At 42.1% G+C, this 15812-nt stretch overlaps 1 protein-coding gene across 1 annotated transcript in view; it reads left to right on the top strand.

Annotated features, from left to right (window-relative positions):
- Positions 1–15812, top strand: part of LOC120036269 (YLP motif-containing protein 1-like) — a 73698-nt gene that overhangs the window by 54684 nt on the left and 3202 nt on the right. The window contains exons 17-19 of the mRNA XM_038982745.1: positions 118–201; positions 590–673; positions 15309–15360. Of these exons, the coding sequence (XP_038838673.1) occupies positions 118–201; positions 590–673; positions 15309–15360 (220 nt within the window). The remainder of the gene's footprint in view (positions 1–117; positions 202–589; positions 674–15308; positions 15361–15812) is intronic.

The following is a 15812-nucleotide window of genomic DNA, read 5'->3' as shown; positions in this document are numbered from 1 at the left end:
TTTTCTGTACTGTGTATACTTTTATTCAGTATATAACAGGGACAGTCCATAAGTATATCTATTCATTTTCTGTTTTTATATTTGTATTTTATAATTTATTTTCCGTTGTCTATATAGATGTCCAGTAACTGGGAGTCGTCACCACGTCACATGATGCGGCTGGATGTCCGCTCCCTGCTTCAGGATGCTGCTATTGAGGAGGTATGTAGTATGGAAACATACATTTTTCTTTTATCAATATGTCGGGCTAATGGTTTTCTATTACATGAGACCTAATGAAATACAGCTAGGTTCTGGGTTCCTGTTTTTAAGAGTGAACCCTAGTCCTCTCTATGGCCGAGGACCAGGTAACAAGGTGTACTACCTGTCGGTGCTATCCTCCATGATTTTAGATGCACTTTATCCTCTTGTGTGGCTGTAATTGTGTTCTAGAAGTGTTCTAGAAGCCATTTTAGCACACGCTTTTATCCAAAGCGACTTAGTCGGTGCGTACGTACTTTTTACCCTGGCGTTTACAAGCGCAGTGATCTACCAACTGAGCTACAGGACGACCCACATCAAATTCAACAGAAACATTTTGTATTTGAAGGTTGAGATGGAAGACTTCAATCCTGATGACGAGTCGCTGAAGAAGCCCAAGAAGAAGAAGGAGGAGGAGGAAGAAGACGTTAAGGTAGGACCCAGTCAGCATGCCCTTTATAGGTGGTGATCAATGTTCCTAAACATGCCCTTACAGCTAACCTCCTGCAGGTTTTCATATCTTATCAACCAGCTAATTATTGGAATCAGGTGTGCTAGATTAGGGTTGAAGTGTAAAGCTACAGGATGTTAGTTCTCCAGGAACAGGGTTGGAGAGCCCTGGTTTAAACCTACAGGAGAGTAGCTCTCCAGGAACAGGGTTGGAGAGCCCTGGTGTAAACCTACAGGACAGTAGCTCTCCAGGAACAGGGTTGGAGAGCCCTGGTGTAAACCTACAGGACAGTAGCTCTCCAGGAACAGAGTTGGAGAGCCCTGGTGTAAACCTACAGGACGGTAGCTCTCCAGGAACAGGGTTGGAGAGCCCTGGTGTAAACATACAGGACAGTAGCTCTCCAGGAACAGGGTTGGAGAGCCCTGGTGTAAACCTACAGGACAGTAGCTCTCCAGGAACAGGGTTGGAGGCCCTGGTGTAAACCTACAGGACAGTAGCTCTCCAGGAACAGGGTTGGAGAGCCCTGGTGTAAACCTACAGGACAGTAGCTCTCCAGGAACAGGGTTGGAGGCCCTGGTGTAAACCTACAGGACAGTAGCTCTCCAGGAACAGGGTTGGAGAGCCCTGGTGTAAACCTACAGGACAGTAGCTCTCCAGGAACAGGGTTGGAGAGCCCTGGTGTAAACATACAGGACAGTAGCTCTCCAGGAACAGGGTTGGAGAACCCTGGTTTAAACCTACAGGAGAGTAGCTCTCCAGGAACAGGGTTGGAGAGCCCTGGTGTAAACCTACAGGACAGTAGCTCTCCAGGAACAGGGTTGGAGAGCCCTGGTGTAAACCTACAGGACAGTAGCTCTCCAGGAACAGGGTTGGAGAGCCCTGGTGTAAACCTACAGGACAGTAGCTCTCCAGGAACAGGGTTGGAGAGCCCTGGTGTAAACCTACAGGACAGTAGCTCTCCAGGAACAGGGTTGGAGAGCCCTGGTGTAAACCTACAGGACAGTAGCTCTCCAGGAACAGGGTTGGAGAGCCCTGGTGTAAACCTACAGGACAGTAGCTCTCCAGGAACAGGGTTGGAGAGCCCAGGTGTTAACCTACAGGACAGTAGGCTCTCCAGGACTGACGTAGTTTGCAGGTACAGTGGACAGACATGCTAGGTAGTTTACAGGTACAGTGGACAGACATGCTAGGTAGTTTACAGGTACAGTGGACAGACATGCTAGGTAGTTTACAGGTACAGTGGAGAGACATGCTAGGTAGTTTACAGGTACAGTGGACAGACATGCTAGGTAGTTTACAGGTACAGTGGACAGACATGCTAGGTAGTTTACAGGTACAGTGGACAGACATGCTAGGTAGTTTACAGGTACAGTGGACAGACATGCTAGGTAGTTTACAGGTACAGTGGAGAGACATGCTAGGTAGTTTACAGGTACAGTGGACAGACATGCTAGGTAGTTTACAGGTACAGTGGAGAGACATGCTAGGTAGTTTACAGGTACAGTGGACAGACATGCTAGGTAGTTTACAGGTACAGTGGACAGACATGCTAGGTAGTTTACAGGTACAGTGGACAGACATGCTAGGTAGTTTACAGTGGACAGACATGCTAGGTCGTTTACAGGTACAGTGGACAGACATGCTAGGTAGTTTACAGGTACAGTGGAGAGACATGCTAGGTAGTTTACAGGTACAGTGGACAGACATGCTAGGTAGTTTACAGGTACAGTGGACAGACATGCTAGGTAGTTTACAGGTACAGTGGACAGACATGCTAGGTAGTTTACAGTGGACAGACATGCTAGGTCGTTTACAGGTACAGTGGAGAGACATGCTAGGTAGTTTACAGGTACAGTGGACAGACATGCTAGGTAGTTTACAGTGGAGAGACATGCTAGGTAGTTTACAGGTACAGTGGACAGACATGCTAGGTCGTTTACAGGTACAGTGGAGAGACATGCTAGGTAGTTTACAGGTACAGTGGACAGACATGCTAGGTAGTTTACAGGTACAGTGGACAGACATGCTAGGTAGTTTACAGTGGAGAGACATGCTAGGTAGTTTACAGGTACAGTGGAGAGACATGCTAGGTAGTTTACAGTGGAGAGACATGCTAGGTAGTTTACAGGTACAGTGGAGAGACATGCTAGGTAGTTTACAGGTACAGTGGACAGACATGCTAGGTCGTTTACAGGTACAGTGGAGAGACATGCTAGGTAGTTTACAGGTACAGTGGACAGACATGCTAGGTAGTTTACAGGTACAGTGGACAGACATGCTAGGTAGTTTACAGTGGAGAGACATGCTAGGTAGTTTACAGGTACAGTGGAGAGACATGCTAGGTAGTTTACAGTGGAGAGACATGCTAGGTAGTTTACAGGTACAGTGGACAGACATGCTAGGTAGTTTACAGTGGAGAGACATGCTAGGTAGTTTACAGGTACAGTGGAGAGACATGCTAGGTAGTTTACAGGTACAGACATGCTAGGTAGTTTACAGGTACAGTGGAGAGACATGCTAGGTAGTTTACAGTGGAGAGACATGCTAGGTAGTTTACAGGTACAGTGGACAGACATGCTAGGTAGTTTACAGTGGAGAGACATGCTAGGTAGTTTACAGGTACAGTGGAGAGACATGCTAGGTAGTTTACAGGTACAGACATGCTAGGTAGTTTACAGGTACGGTGGACAGACATGCTAGGTAGTTTACAGGTACGGTGGACAGACATGCTAGGTAGTTTACAGGTACAGTGGACAGACATGCTAGGTAGTTTACAGGTACGGTGGACAGACATGCTAGGTAGTTTACAGGTACGGTGGACAGACATGCTAGGTAGTTTACAGGTACAGTGGACAGACATGCTAGGTAGTTTACAGGTACAGTGGACAGACATGCTAGGTAGTTTACAGGTACAGTGGAGAGACATGCTAGGTAGTTTACAGGTACAGTGGACAGACATGCTAGGTAGTTTACAGTGGAGAGACATGCTAGGTAGTTTACAGGTACAGTGGACAGACATGCTAGGTAGTTTACAGGTACAGTGAACAGACATGCTAGGTAGTTTACAGTGGACAGACATGCTAGGTAGTTTACAGTGGAGAGACATGCTAGGTAGTTTACAGGCACAGTGCACAGACATGCTAGGTAGTTTACAGTGGACAGACATGCTAGGTAGTTTACAGGTACGGTGGACAGACATGCTAGGTAGTTTGCAGGTACAGTGGACAGACATGCTAGGTAGTTTACAGGTACAGCCATGCTAGGTAGTTTACAGGTACGGTGGACAGACATGCTAGGTAGTTTACAGGTACAGTGGAGAGACATGCTAGGTAGTCTACAGTGGAGAGACATGCTAGGTAGTTTACAGTGGAGAGACATGCTAGGTAGTTTACAGGTACAGTGGACAGACATGCTAGGTAGTTTACAGGTACAGTGGACAGACATGCTAGGTAGTTTACAGGTACAGTGGACAGACATGCTAGGTAGTTTACAGGTACAGTGGAGAGACATGCTAGGTAGTTTACAGGTACAGTGGACAGACATGCTAGGTAGTTTACAGGTACAGTGGACAGACATGCTAGGTAGTTTACAGTGGAGAGACATGCTAGGTAGTTTACAGGTAAAGTGGACAGACATGCTAGGTCGTTTACAGGTACAGTGGAGAGACATGCTAGGTAGTTTACAGGTACAGTGGACAGACATGCTAGGTAGTTTACAGGTACAGTGGACAGACATGCTAGGTAGTTTACAGTGGAGAGACATGCTAGGTAGTTTACAGGTAAAGTGGACAGACATGCTAGGTCGTTTACAGGTACAGTGGAGAGACATGCTAGGTAGTTTACAGGTACAGTGGACAGACATGCTAGGTAGTTTACAGGTACAGTGGACAGACATGCTAGGTAGTTTACAGTGGAGAGACATGCTAGGTAGTTTACAGGTACAGTGGAGAGACATGCTAGGTAGTTTACAGGTACAGTGGACAGACATGCTAGGTCGTTTACAGGTACAGTGGAGAGACATGCTAGGTAGTTTACAGGTACAGTGGACAGACATGCTAGGTAGTTTACAGGTACAGTGGACAGACATGCTAGGTAGTTTACAGTGGAGAGACATGCTAGGTAGTTTACAGGTACAGTGGAGAGACATGCTAGGTAGTTTACAGTGGAGAGACATGCTAGGTAGTTTACAGGTACAGTGGAGAGACATGCTAGGTAGTTTACAGGTACAGTGGACAGACATGCTAGGTCGTTTACAGGTACAGTGGAGAGACATGCTAGGTAGTTTACAGGTACAGTGGACAGACATGCTAGGTAGTTTACAGGTACAGTGGACAGACATGCTAGGTAGTTTACAGTGGAGAGACATGCTAGGTAGTTTACAGGTACAGTGGAGAGACATGCTAGGTAGTTTACAGTGGAGAGACATGCTAGGTAGTTTACAGGTACAGTGGACAGACATGCTAGGTAGTTTACAGTGGAGAGACATGCTAGGTAGTTTACAGGTACAGTGGAGAGACATGCTAGGTAGTTTACAGGTACAGACATGCTAGGTAGTTTACAGGTACAGTGGAGAGACATGCTAGGTAGTTTACAGTGGAGAGACATGCTAGGTAGTTTACAGGTACAGTGGACAGACATGCTAGGTAGTTTACAGTGGAGAGACATGCTAGGTAGTTTACAGGTACAGTGGAGAGACATGCTAGGTAGTTTACAGGTACAGACATGCTAGGTAGTTTACAGGTACGGTGGACAGACATGCTAGGTAGTTTACAGGTACGGTGGACAGACATGCTAGGTAGTTTACAGGTACAGTGGACAGACATGCTAGGTAGTTTACAGGTACAGTGGACAGACATGCTAGGTAGTTTACAGGTACAGTGGACAGACATGCTAGGTAGTTTACAGTGGACAGACATGCTAGGTCGTTTACAGGTACAGTGGAGAGACATTCTAGGTAGTTTACAGGTACAGTGGACAGACATGCTAGGTAGTTTACAGGTACAGTGGAGAGACATGCTAGGTTGTTTACAGGTACAGTGGACAGACATGCTAGGTAGTTTACAGTGGAGAGACATGCTAGGTAGTTTACAGGTACAGTGGACAGACATGCTAGGTAGTTTACAGTGGACAGACATGCTAGGTAGTTTACAGTGGAGAGACATGCTAGGTAGTTTACAGGCACAGTGGACAGACATGCTAGGTAGTTTACAGGTACGGTGGACAGACATGCTAGGTAGTTTACAGGTACAGTGGACAGACATGCTAGGTAGTTTGCAGGTACAGTGGACAGACATGCTAGGTAGTTTACAGGTACAGCCATGCTAGGTAGTTTACAGGTACGGTGGACAGACATGCTAGGTAGTTTACAGGTACAGTGGAGAGACATGCTAGGTAGTCTACAGTGGAGAGACATGCTAGGTAGTTTACAGGTACAGTGGACAGACATGCTAGGTAGTTTACAGGTACAGTGGACAGACATGCTAGGTAGTTAGCAGGTACAGTGGACAGACATGCTAGGTAGTTTACAGGTACAGTGGACAGACATGCTAGGTAGTTAGCAGGTACAGTGGACAGACATGCTAGGTAGTTTACAGGTACAGTGGACAGACATGATGACTTCAGCCCTTGGCTCTTTTAAAGACCATAGGCTGTTGACGAATGAACTGCAGCTATGGTAGTAAATGAGTTTAGGTCAAGAAGCTGAATGTCTTTTGGTTTATGTTTTTATTTTGGTCTTGTTTGGTCGATTTTAGTATTCTTTGTGTCCTGAGATGAATCATATTATTTTTTTTTATAAATCATTGATAACTTCTCAAACCTTTGCCAAGTCGAACATCCTATATACAGTGATACATACTGCAAGTGTACCAGAGGATGATCATGAGATTCGGAAGTCATAATTGAGAAAGCATTGTGGTCTAATGGTTAGTGCCCCTGACTGACCCCGACACACACACACACACACACACACACACACACACACACACACACACACACACACACACACACACACACGTGGTCTAATGGTTAGTGCCCCTGACTGACCCCGACACACACACACACACACACACACACACACACACACACACACACACACGTGGTCTAATGGTTAGTGGCCCTGACTGACCCCGACACACACACACACACACACACGTGGTCTAATGGTTAGTGCCCCTGACTGACCCCGACACACACACACCACACACCACACACACACATTTACCAGAGTCAGCATGGGTTCGAATCTGACCCATAACCCTTCTGACTCTGACCTTTCCTGTTGTCTCGTCACTGTCCTATCTGTTCAATAAAACCAAGAATAACTAAAGGAGTGGGATTTTCCACCCATTAAAAAATATATATATTCCAAATAAATAGATGAAACATTTCATGGTAACCTTTTGTCGAGGTAATGTGGATTGGTTCTGAGGATAATGGTTGTAAGTGATTTGAAATATCCTAGATAATTTTTGATTGTTAATCAAATAAGCCTAAATTATTTCTGGATTTCTTCTGTAATCGAACTCTACTATGAGTAAGAAAAAATATGTTTGATGCTATGGTGTTAGTTCCTTACTAGATGGTAAGTATAAGCATAGCTTTTAGAATTAAGATTCAGAGATTTCCATTCAATTTTTGACACACATAATCTTGAAAGTCTGTGATTAACACATCCTATATCCAAATGAATTTCTACAGTTATTGTGGTGTCGTACATAGGAGACCCATGTAAAACTCTATTGTGGTGTCGTACATAGGAGACCCATGTAAAACTCTATTGTGGTGTCGTACATAGGAGACCCATGTAAAACTATTGTGGTGTCGTACGTAGGAGACCCATGTAAAACTCTATTGTGGTGTCGTACATAGGAGACCCATGTAAAACTCTATTGTGGTGTCGTACATAGGAGACCCATGTAAAACTCTATTGTGGTGTCGTACATAGGAGACCCATGTAAAACTCTATTGTGGTGTCGTACATAGGAGACCCATGTAAAACTCTATTGTGGTGTCGTACATAGGAGACCCATGTAAAACTCTATTGTGGTGTTGTAGGCCAAATTTTCAAATGGAAGGTAAATCAAATTGAATGAAAAAGATGTGAACGCTCCTCCTGAAGCATATGAGAGGTTTCACACGAGTCTTTCATCAAACTTGTCTTCTTGAAAACGACTAGCCTACTTAGTACTCTGATATTCAGTATCGTTCAATTTGAAAAAACGTGATGCCAAGATCAGCCATGTGTGGCATCGATCAAAACAATACATGTGACTTTGTTTTTACCAACATAATGGTACTTTTAAACTGGGTAAATGTTACGATGGCAATGGGCCTACTCTCAATTTAGGTGAATGCATATTCAGTAGGAGTGTTTCATGCATCGAGTTGTTGAGCATGTGTAACGGATGTGAAATGGCTAGCTAGTTAGCGGGTGCTTTTGTGGAGCGATGGGTAACGACGCTTCGTGGGTGACTGTTGATGTGTGCAGAAGGTCCCTGGTTCGCGCCCGTGTCGGGGCGAGGGGACGGTTTAAAGTTATACTGTTACACATGATTTGCCAGATCTCTCCATTTTGGGATTCTTATAAACCTACGGCGTAACAACACTTGCGTAGAAGCATCACTACAGCATGTCACGCCTATATGTAAAGGACATCATGTAGGTATTGCTGTTAGTTTGGCCATATAACATATATTCAATGCAAATGGGTCTAACGTTAACGTCTTGATTTTGTGATCACGGAAGCTTATGAAACTTGTATTTTTAGTCATTTTCCATTATCTGGAAATAATAATTTTTTTTCAGCTGTCAAGACCCATCTCTTAATAACTCAGCTGCCAGGATGAATTTCGAAACGACTCAGTTGGCTAGTTCAGATATCTGTCAAAGAAATTGGCGGATTGTAACTTGATCCTACTACTACAATTGGTTAGAGGTGAGGCTGTAACTCTGCTCCCTTTTCACATCTCCCTCCAGTATCACTTACTGCTGTTTACTGCTACAATGACAATGACATTTGCTACCAAGCCATAAATGTGCATAATATCTAACAAGGAGAGCGAGGATGGGGAAAAAGATGAAACAACGATGCTCGTTCTGGCTGAAATGACTCAAATCTGTCCGTAGTTTGATAAGTGAGAATGCACACGCTGATCTACAATTTTCTTGGTCCATAAACGTACAGGAAGATTCTTAGGTAGCTAAACCTATTGCCAACCTTTTTTTATTTTTTTTATTTAGGCATTTTAAAACACTTCCATCTTTCCCTATTACGACAATCATCTAATCCGACGATCAACTGTCAATTTACGGATGCAATTGCGGCTGGTCAGATCAGCACACCAGTAAATAGCTAACGTTACACCGTAAATCAGATGGCTCATTGCCGAAGATGGTGCATGTTCAAAATGATAACCAGCTAACGTTAGCTAGCTACGTTGGCTATTAGCTTCTAGCTGATATCTTAGCACTGTGTTTATCCAGCTAGCTAGCATAGTAGCTAATATAGTTAGCTAGCTAACACCACAGATGAAAGGGTTAGTTATTGTAATCTTTGCTAACAGGTCTCATAGCTATCTGCTTAGCTAGCTAGCTTGCTTATTTCATGCATGTCCGGGCACGTCGACACAAGCCTTGTTATTAGTGAATTAACAAAATTAATATAATTGGATTTTGGTCACTGTCAGTTCAACCATTTCTCTATACTGCACCTTTCTGTTGGAGAATACGATAGCTTGCTGCTGATTTTTCCAGCTAGACATTGTGTAATGCTCAGGCGGTGAGTGGCGGCTGGCATTAGAGAGACTATCTGCAAAGCCGATAGAGAACGGCCGATTAATCTAGAAAAGGACAATATCATCCCGATATATCGGCTCGGCCGATTTATCGTTCGTTCTCTAATTTCTGATGCAAATAACTGATATGACTTGATAATATGCACTTCCACAGTCCAGTTGATAACAATTTGTGAAGCTATTTTTACAAACAGCACCATGTTAAAGTTTTGCTATATAATGTTATTCTCATGTATTTAGCAAATAAAGGAACAACATGTGCCTCCTGAAACCCTTTTTCAATCCAGCCCTACTCCTTGTAACTGGTCTGATTCGTTGGATTTAATTGTCCATGTGTTTTAATTGAATCAATCTGTTCGTATATAATTAATCTCAACCGGCACCAGATTCACAGCTGAAACGCTCAAGGGGGAGGTCTGCCAAAACTATTATTATTATTAAGATGACTCGTTAGATAGTCTATTTACAAAAATATTAACTCAACAATTGTAAATATTTTACTGAGTTACAGTTCATATAAGGAAATCAGTCAATTGAAATACATTCATTAGTCCCTAATCTATGGATATCAAGTGACTGGGAAAACAGATATGCATCTGTTGGTTGCTGATACAGTATCTGTATAAAAGAAGTAGGGACGTGGATCAGAAAACCAGTCCGTATCTGGTGTGACCACCATTTACCTCATGCAGCGTGACACATCTCCTACATATAAAGTTGATCAGGCTGTTGATTTGTGTCCTGTGGAATGTTGTCCCAATCCTCTTCAATGGCTGTGCGAAGTTGCTGGATATTGGCGAGAACTGGAACACGGTGGCATACATGCCGATCCAGAGCATCCCAAACATGCTCTATGAGTGACATGTCTGTTGAGTATGCAGGCCATGGAAGAACTGGGACGTTTCCAGGCATTCTGTACAGCTCCTTGCGACATGGGGACGTAAATTATCATGCTGAAACAGGAGGAGATGGTGGTGAATGAATGGCATGACAATGAGCACACTTCTCCACTGCGCCAGTGGCCATCGGAAGGTGAGCATTTTCCCACTGAAGTCGGTTACGACGCTGAACTGCAGTCAGGTCAAGACCCTGGTGAGGACGACGAGCACACACATGAGCTTCCCTGATATGGTTTATAACAGTTTGTGCAGAAATTCTTTAGTTGTGCAAACCCACAGTTTAATCAGCTGTCTGGGTGGCTGGTCTCAGACCACCACGCAGGTGAAGAAGCTGGATGTGGAGGTCCTGAGCTGATGTGGTTACACGTGGTCTGCGTTTGTGAGGCCGGTTGGACGTACTGACAAATTCTCTAAAACGACGTTGAAGGCGGCTCATGGTAGAGAAATTAACATCTGGCAACAGCTCTGGTGGACATTCCTGCAGTCAGAATGCTAATTGCACGCTCAACTACGCTCCCGCAACTACACAGACATCTGTGGCATTGTGTTGTGTGATAAAACTGCACATTTTAGTGGCCTTTTATTGTCCCCAGCCCAAGGTGCACCTGTGTAATGATCATGCTGTTTAATCAGCTTCTTGATATGCCACACCTGTCAGGTGGATGGATTATCTTGGCAAAGAAGAAATGCTCACTAACAGGGATATAAACAAATGTGTGCACAAAATTTAAGAGAAATAAGCTTTTTGTATCTATGGAACATTTCTGGGATCTTTTATTTAAGCTCATGAAACATGAGACCAACACTTTACATGTTGTTTCTATTTTTATTCAGTGTATTAGAAATTGTTACAGCTACACTACACCAGGAAACAACTCACTCAGAAGTTGAATGGGATTGGACATTATCATGCTACAGGCTTTGGGTCAATTCCATTTCAATTCTGAAAGTAAACCAAATTCCATATTTCCCTCATTGAAAAGCAATGAAGAGAATTGGAATTGGAATTTCAGTGTACTTTTTGAATTGAAATAGAATTTACCTCCAAACCTGCTGGAACTCACTCCTCCATTAGCTTTGTGCTGTTAGTAACAAGGTATCCTCATCCCCAGGCTATTGATACAGAATATAGTCAGAGTGCAGTCTGGTGGACGAGGTGCAAGGGGGATCATCTGTCAGGGCGCCTTTCGGCATGCCGTGGTAATTTCTTTAGCACTAAATCGGTAGGGGAAGTGACTGCCCTTACCGAAAAGCAGGCTTCTGGCAAACTTTTGACCAATTTTCTCATTTTCCCATGCAAATTAGTTTTGTGGCAAACTGTTGCGGTAAATTTGCGACTTGTGAACTTCTGGTAAACAATTCTGGGAAACTTGTGGCTAACATTCTACTGTTTGCAGCAAATTTGCTGCAAACTCAGTATGAATATGTAAGTTAATTCAGGTTTTTGGTTACTGTGTGTTAACAACATTGAAATGCATCTACAAAACCAAATCACACACAATTGTAAATGAACGTGCTTCTCACAGAGAACTGAACATATTAAATGTAGTAAATATACTAAACATTCAATGTATTCAATGTCGTAACAGATCAATATCATCAGTTGATGACGTTGCAATGCTTCATACTGAAACTGTCATTCTCTATTTCTTTCAGCAAGGAAACAATGTTTCTGCCTTGTATAAATGCTATATAAACAAACGATGGACTTAGGCCTACTAAATGTACCTTTTTTAAATATGTGGCCAACTGTTCCTAGAGTACAATATTTGTCTCTTGCCAAGCCTCAACACAATTGATTTAAACTAATCAACTAATTATGATATTTTATCTCGACTGGGGACTTCATCATTAAAGAGCCAGTTGTCTTCTACTGTAGTTGTCTCTTCTTCCTGACTCAAGTGTATATGGCTTGGGTGGAAGTATGGCAATATGCCAATTCAAATAATATTTCCTAAATGAATTGTTAACTTGCATCTCAACGCCATGCATGTAAGAAGCCTTGACCTGGTGAACACACATTTCTCTGTCTTCAGTTTGATTGAAGGCCTCAATCTGTATTTTTGCCTTGTACCTGATCGCTTCTAGAAAGAGGATTAGGAACAAGTGATGAAGATGAGCTACCTACTAGTTTAAAAGCAATTAAATATTTAATTGTTACAAAGAATGAAAGTATGGACTACATTTTATGAGAATAGTACATGCATTTACTTACTGTATCAAGCTTGAAGACAAATGCTTTTTTGAGTTATAAATGAGTATGATTTAGTGCATCCCAAACGTCTTTCCGGGGTGTCGATGCATCCTTCTCCCAATACAGCCTCTTCCCACACTACGGGTAGAGAGAGGGTATCCATCTGCGAAAGTGAAGTCTCGCTTTGATGTCAAGTCAGCTCATATTGTTGCTACCTTAGCTGTTGTGCTAGCTAACATGCTACTGCACAATGACACTAGCATATTGACATGCATATTGATTTTAAAAGACAGGAAACGTATTCGCCTAAAAAAAAGTGTTTAGGCAAATCGTTAGCTAGGTAGCTTTCACATTAATTGTGCAAAAAATATGATTGCTAAAGTTAGCTAGCTTAGCGCTAGCCAATCGGTGGCGCTGACTGATTTGAAACTGGGGATCAACTAAATGTGTTTCACTCTATCCTATAAAACATGACATTGCTAACCAAGCATCAATTAGCTAACATAATTTAAGTATATTAGGAAGTTTAATTAAGTTAGACACTCACTGGACAACTTTGGTAGGTAGGTAGCTAGCTAGCTAGATAGCTTGGTTTCCATTTTCCAACATTTTCTAATCCCCCTGATTGGTCATCAATGGTTACTGGTCTTGGAACTCGTGTTCACCAGAAACGGCTTCTGGTAAACTATTTGCCACTATTGGCAATAGATATTGTTGCCACAGGTTTGCAACAGACTCCAGTACAATATTGAGAATTTTTGGCCAGAAAACAACCTCTGGCAAACCTTTTGCCACTCGTGGCAATAAATATTATTGTTGCCAAAGGTTTGCCACAATTTCACCACTAGTGTCAAAAAAAGCTGTGTACATTTTGTGGCACACCATGTAGTTTGCAGCAAATTTGCCACAAAGTAGCTTTGTGTAAGTGTGATTTTGAATATCAAAATATTTGAAGCATATTAAAGTAGTATTTATTAAACCGTATCAGAGGCTAATATAAGAAGGCTTCACTTCAGTTTGCTACTTTTACTATATATATTTTAACTTGTACTTTCCAACTTGTTTAACAGGGCTGTAGCTGTACTATAGTACTAGCTGTAAATAAATGGGATTACGACAAAAATGCTTAGATAAATTGACTAAATTCATATTGTGTTTTTTTTATACATAGTTTTGGAGCATTTGATGTGATTTAACGACCTAAACACAACATTTAAAGTTAGACTTATCACAATGGTATGATTTTTAAGATTTAAAACGCTTCATGTTTTTATTGTTGGCTCTTGTCCTTTGAAACATACTATAGTTAGCGCAAGTTTCTACAAATCAGTTGTTAAGGAAATTGCTATAATTCACTACAGGCATCTGTTATTAAGGAAATGGCTATATCCACTACAGGCATCTGTTATTAAGGAAATGGCTATATCCATCTGTTATTAAGGAAATGACTACATCCATCTGTTATTAAGGAAATGACTACATCCATCTGTTATTAAGGAAATGACTACATCCATCTGTTATTCAGGAAATGGCTACATCCATCTGTTATTCAGGAAATGGCTACATCCATCTGTTATTAAGGAAATGACTACATCCATCTGTTATTAAGGAAATGACTACATCCATCTGTTATTAAGGAAATGGCTATATCCATCTGTTATTAAGGAAATTGTTACATCCATCTGTTATTAAGGAAATGGCTACATCCATCTGTTATTCAGGAAATGGCTACATCCATCTGTTATTAAGGAAATGGCTACATCCATCTGTTATTCAGGAAATGGCTACATCCATCTGTTATTAAGGAAATGGCTACATCCATCTGTTATTCAGGAAATGGCTACATCCATCTGTTATTAAGGAAATGACTATATCCATCTGTTATTAAGGAAATGGCTACATCCATCTGTTATTAAGGAAATGGCTACATCCATCTGTTATTAAGGAAATGACTACATCCATCTGTTATTAAGGAAATGACTACATCCATCTGTTATTAAGGAAATGGCTACATCTGTTATTCAGGAAATGGCTATATCCATCTGTTATTCAGGAAATGGTTGGGGAGGTTAAATAACTTGCCTGATTTTGGCCTTTTCTAACTTGCGTTTAGAACTGAAGAGTTTTTAGTCAGAATTCACTTATTGCTTCATTTATTTACGAAATACTTCAGACTCAAAGACTATTAAGGTCCAACTTGTGTATACCGGTGTTGTTACTCCCTAACTAGTAGACTATCTTCTATTTTTCTTTTTAGTAGGGCAACTAGGGCAATATAATGAAATGAGTTGTTTCAACTTGGTGTCCTACCAAAGTGGAACCACGATGAACACAAAAGGTGTTGATGAAATGTAGTTGTTGCTCTTGCAGTAGGCTGGCTTGTGTATCAACTCGCTGGCTTCTGAAGTCATAACTGTCTCTCTAAATGCTTTGATCGTGGCTTTATACCAAAGGGACATCCTCTCAACTGAGGTGTCGTAATGACATCTGACATTGTTTGCATGCCAACGTCTTTTTAAAGCTATTTTATGTCGTCTCATGTCGTGTCATTCTTTGCGATTTGTCGTGATTTGTACAAGTGTTGTTTGATTAACCTAACCTATTTGAACGCCTTCTCTCCCGACACCGAAACCCTTCCCACACCCTCTCTCTCTCTCTCTCCCCTCCTGACCCCTAGCTCCTTGCCGTTCCGAGGCCTAACCGTTGCAGTCTCTTCTCTGTATAATTTAGGGTTACATTCCACAAAGCAAATGGGAGATGGACACTTCTGATGCGAAACTAGGTAGGTATTCCCTCTTACTAATGTACATGATGTTCACTAACCACTCTAGCTTCCAGTAATGTTCCTGTTGCGCCACAGTGATATGCTCTTCAACTTCATGATCTAAGCCATTGGTTTTCAAACCTCTCGCCGGGGACCCCCCCCCCCCCAGACGATTTCACAATTTTGTTGTAGCCCTAAACTAGCTCACCTGATTTTAAGTAGTTCAATGTCTTGATAACTAGTTGGCAAGTTGAATCAGGTGTGCTAGCTCTGGAATGGTTCATATACATGGACTGGCTGGAGATCCCCCTAGGAGAGGTTTGACACCTGTTGTCTAAACAGTTTCCAGTCTCCTGTTTATTATAAGCAGACGTGCTGAATACAAATGATCTGATCAAAAACACACAAGTGTGATTCAAAATAGTACATTTCAAATAAATAACATCAATTCCATATTTACAATTACCATT

Source organism: Salvelinus namaycush, unplaced genomic scaffold (genome assembly GCF_016432855.1).
Source record: "Salvelinus namaycush isolate Seneca unplaced genomic scaffold, SaNama_1.0 Scaffold128, whole genome shotgun sequence".
In the NCBI taxonomy this organism is placed as follows: Eukaryota; Metazoa; Chordata; class Actinopteri; order Salmoniformes; family Salmonidae; genus Salvelinus; species Salvelinus namaycush.
The sequence above is the reverse complement of the archived record's forward strand: the minus strand, read 5'-3'. Positions and strand labels throughout refer to the sequence as shown.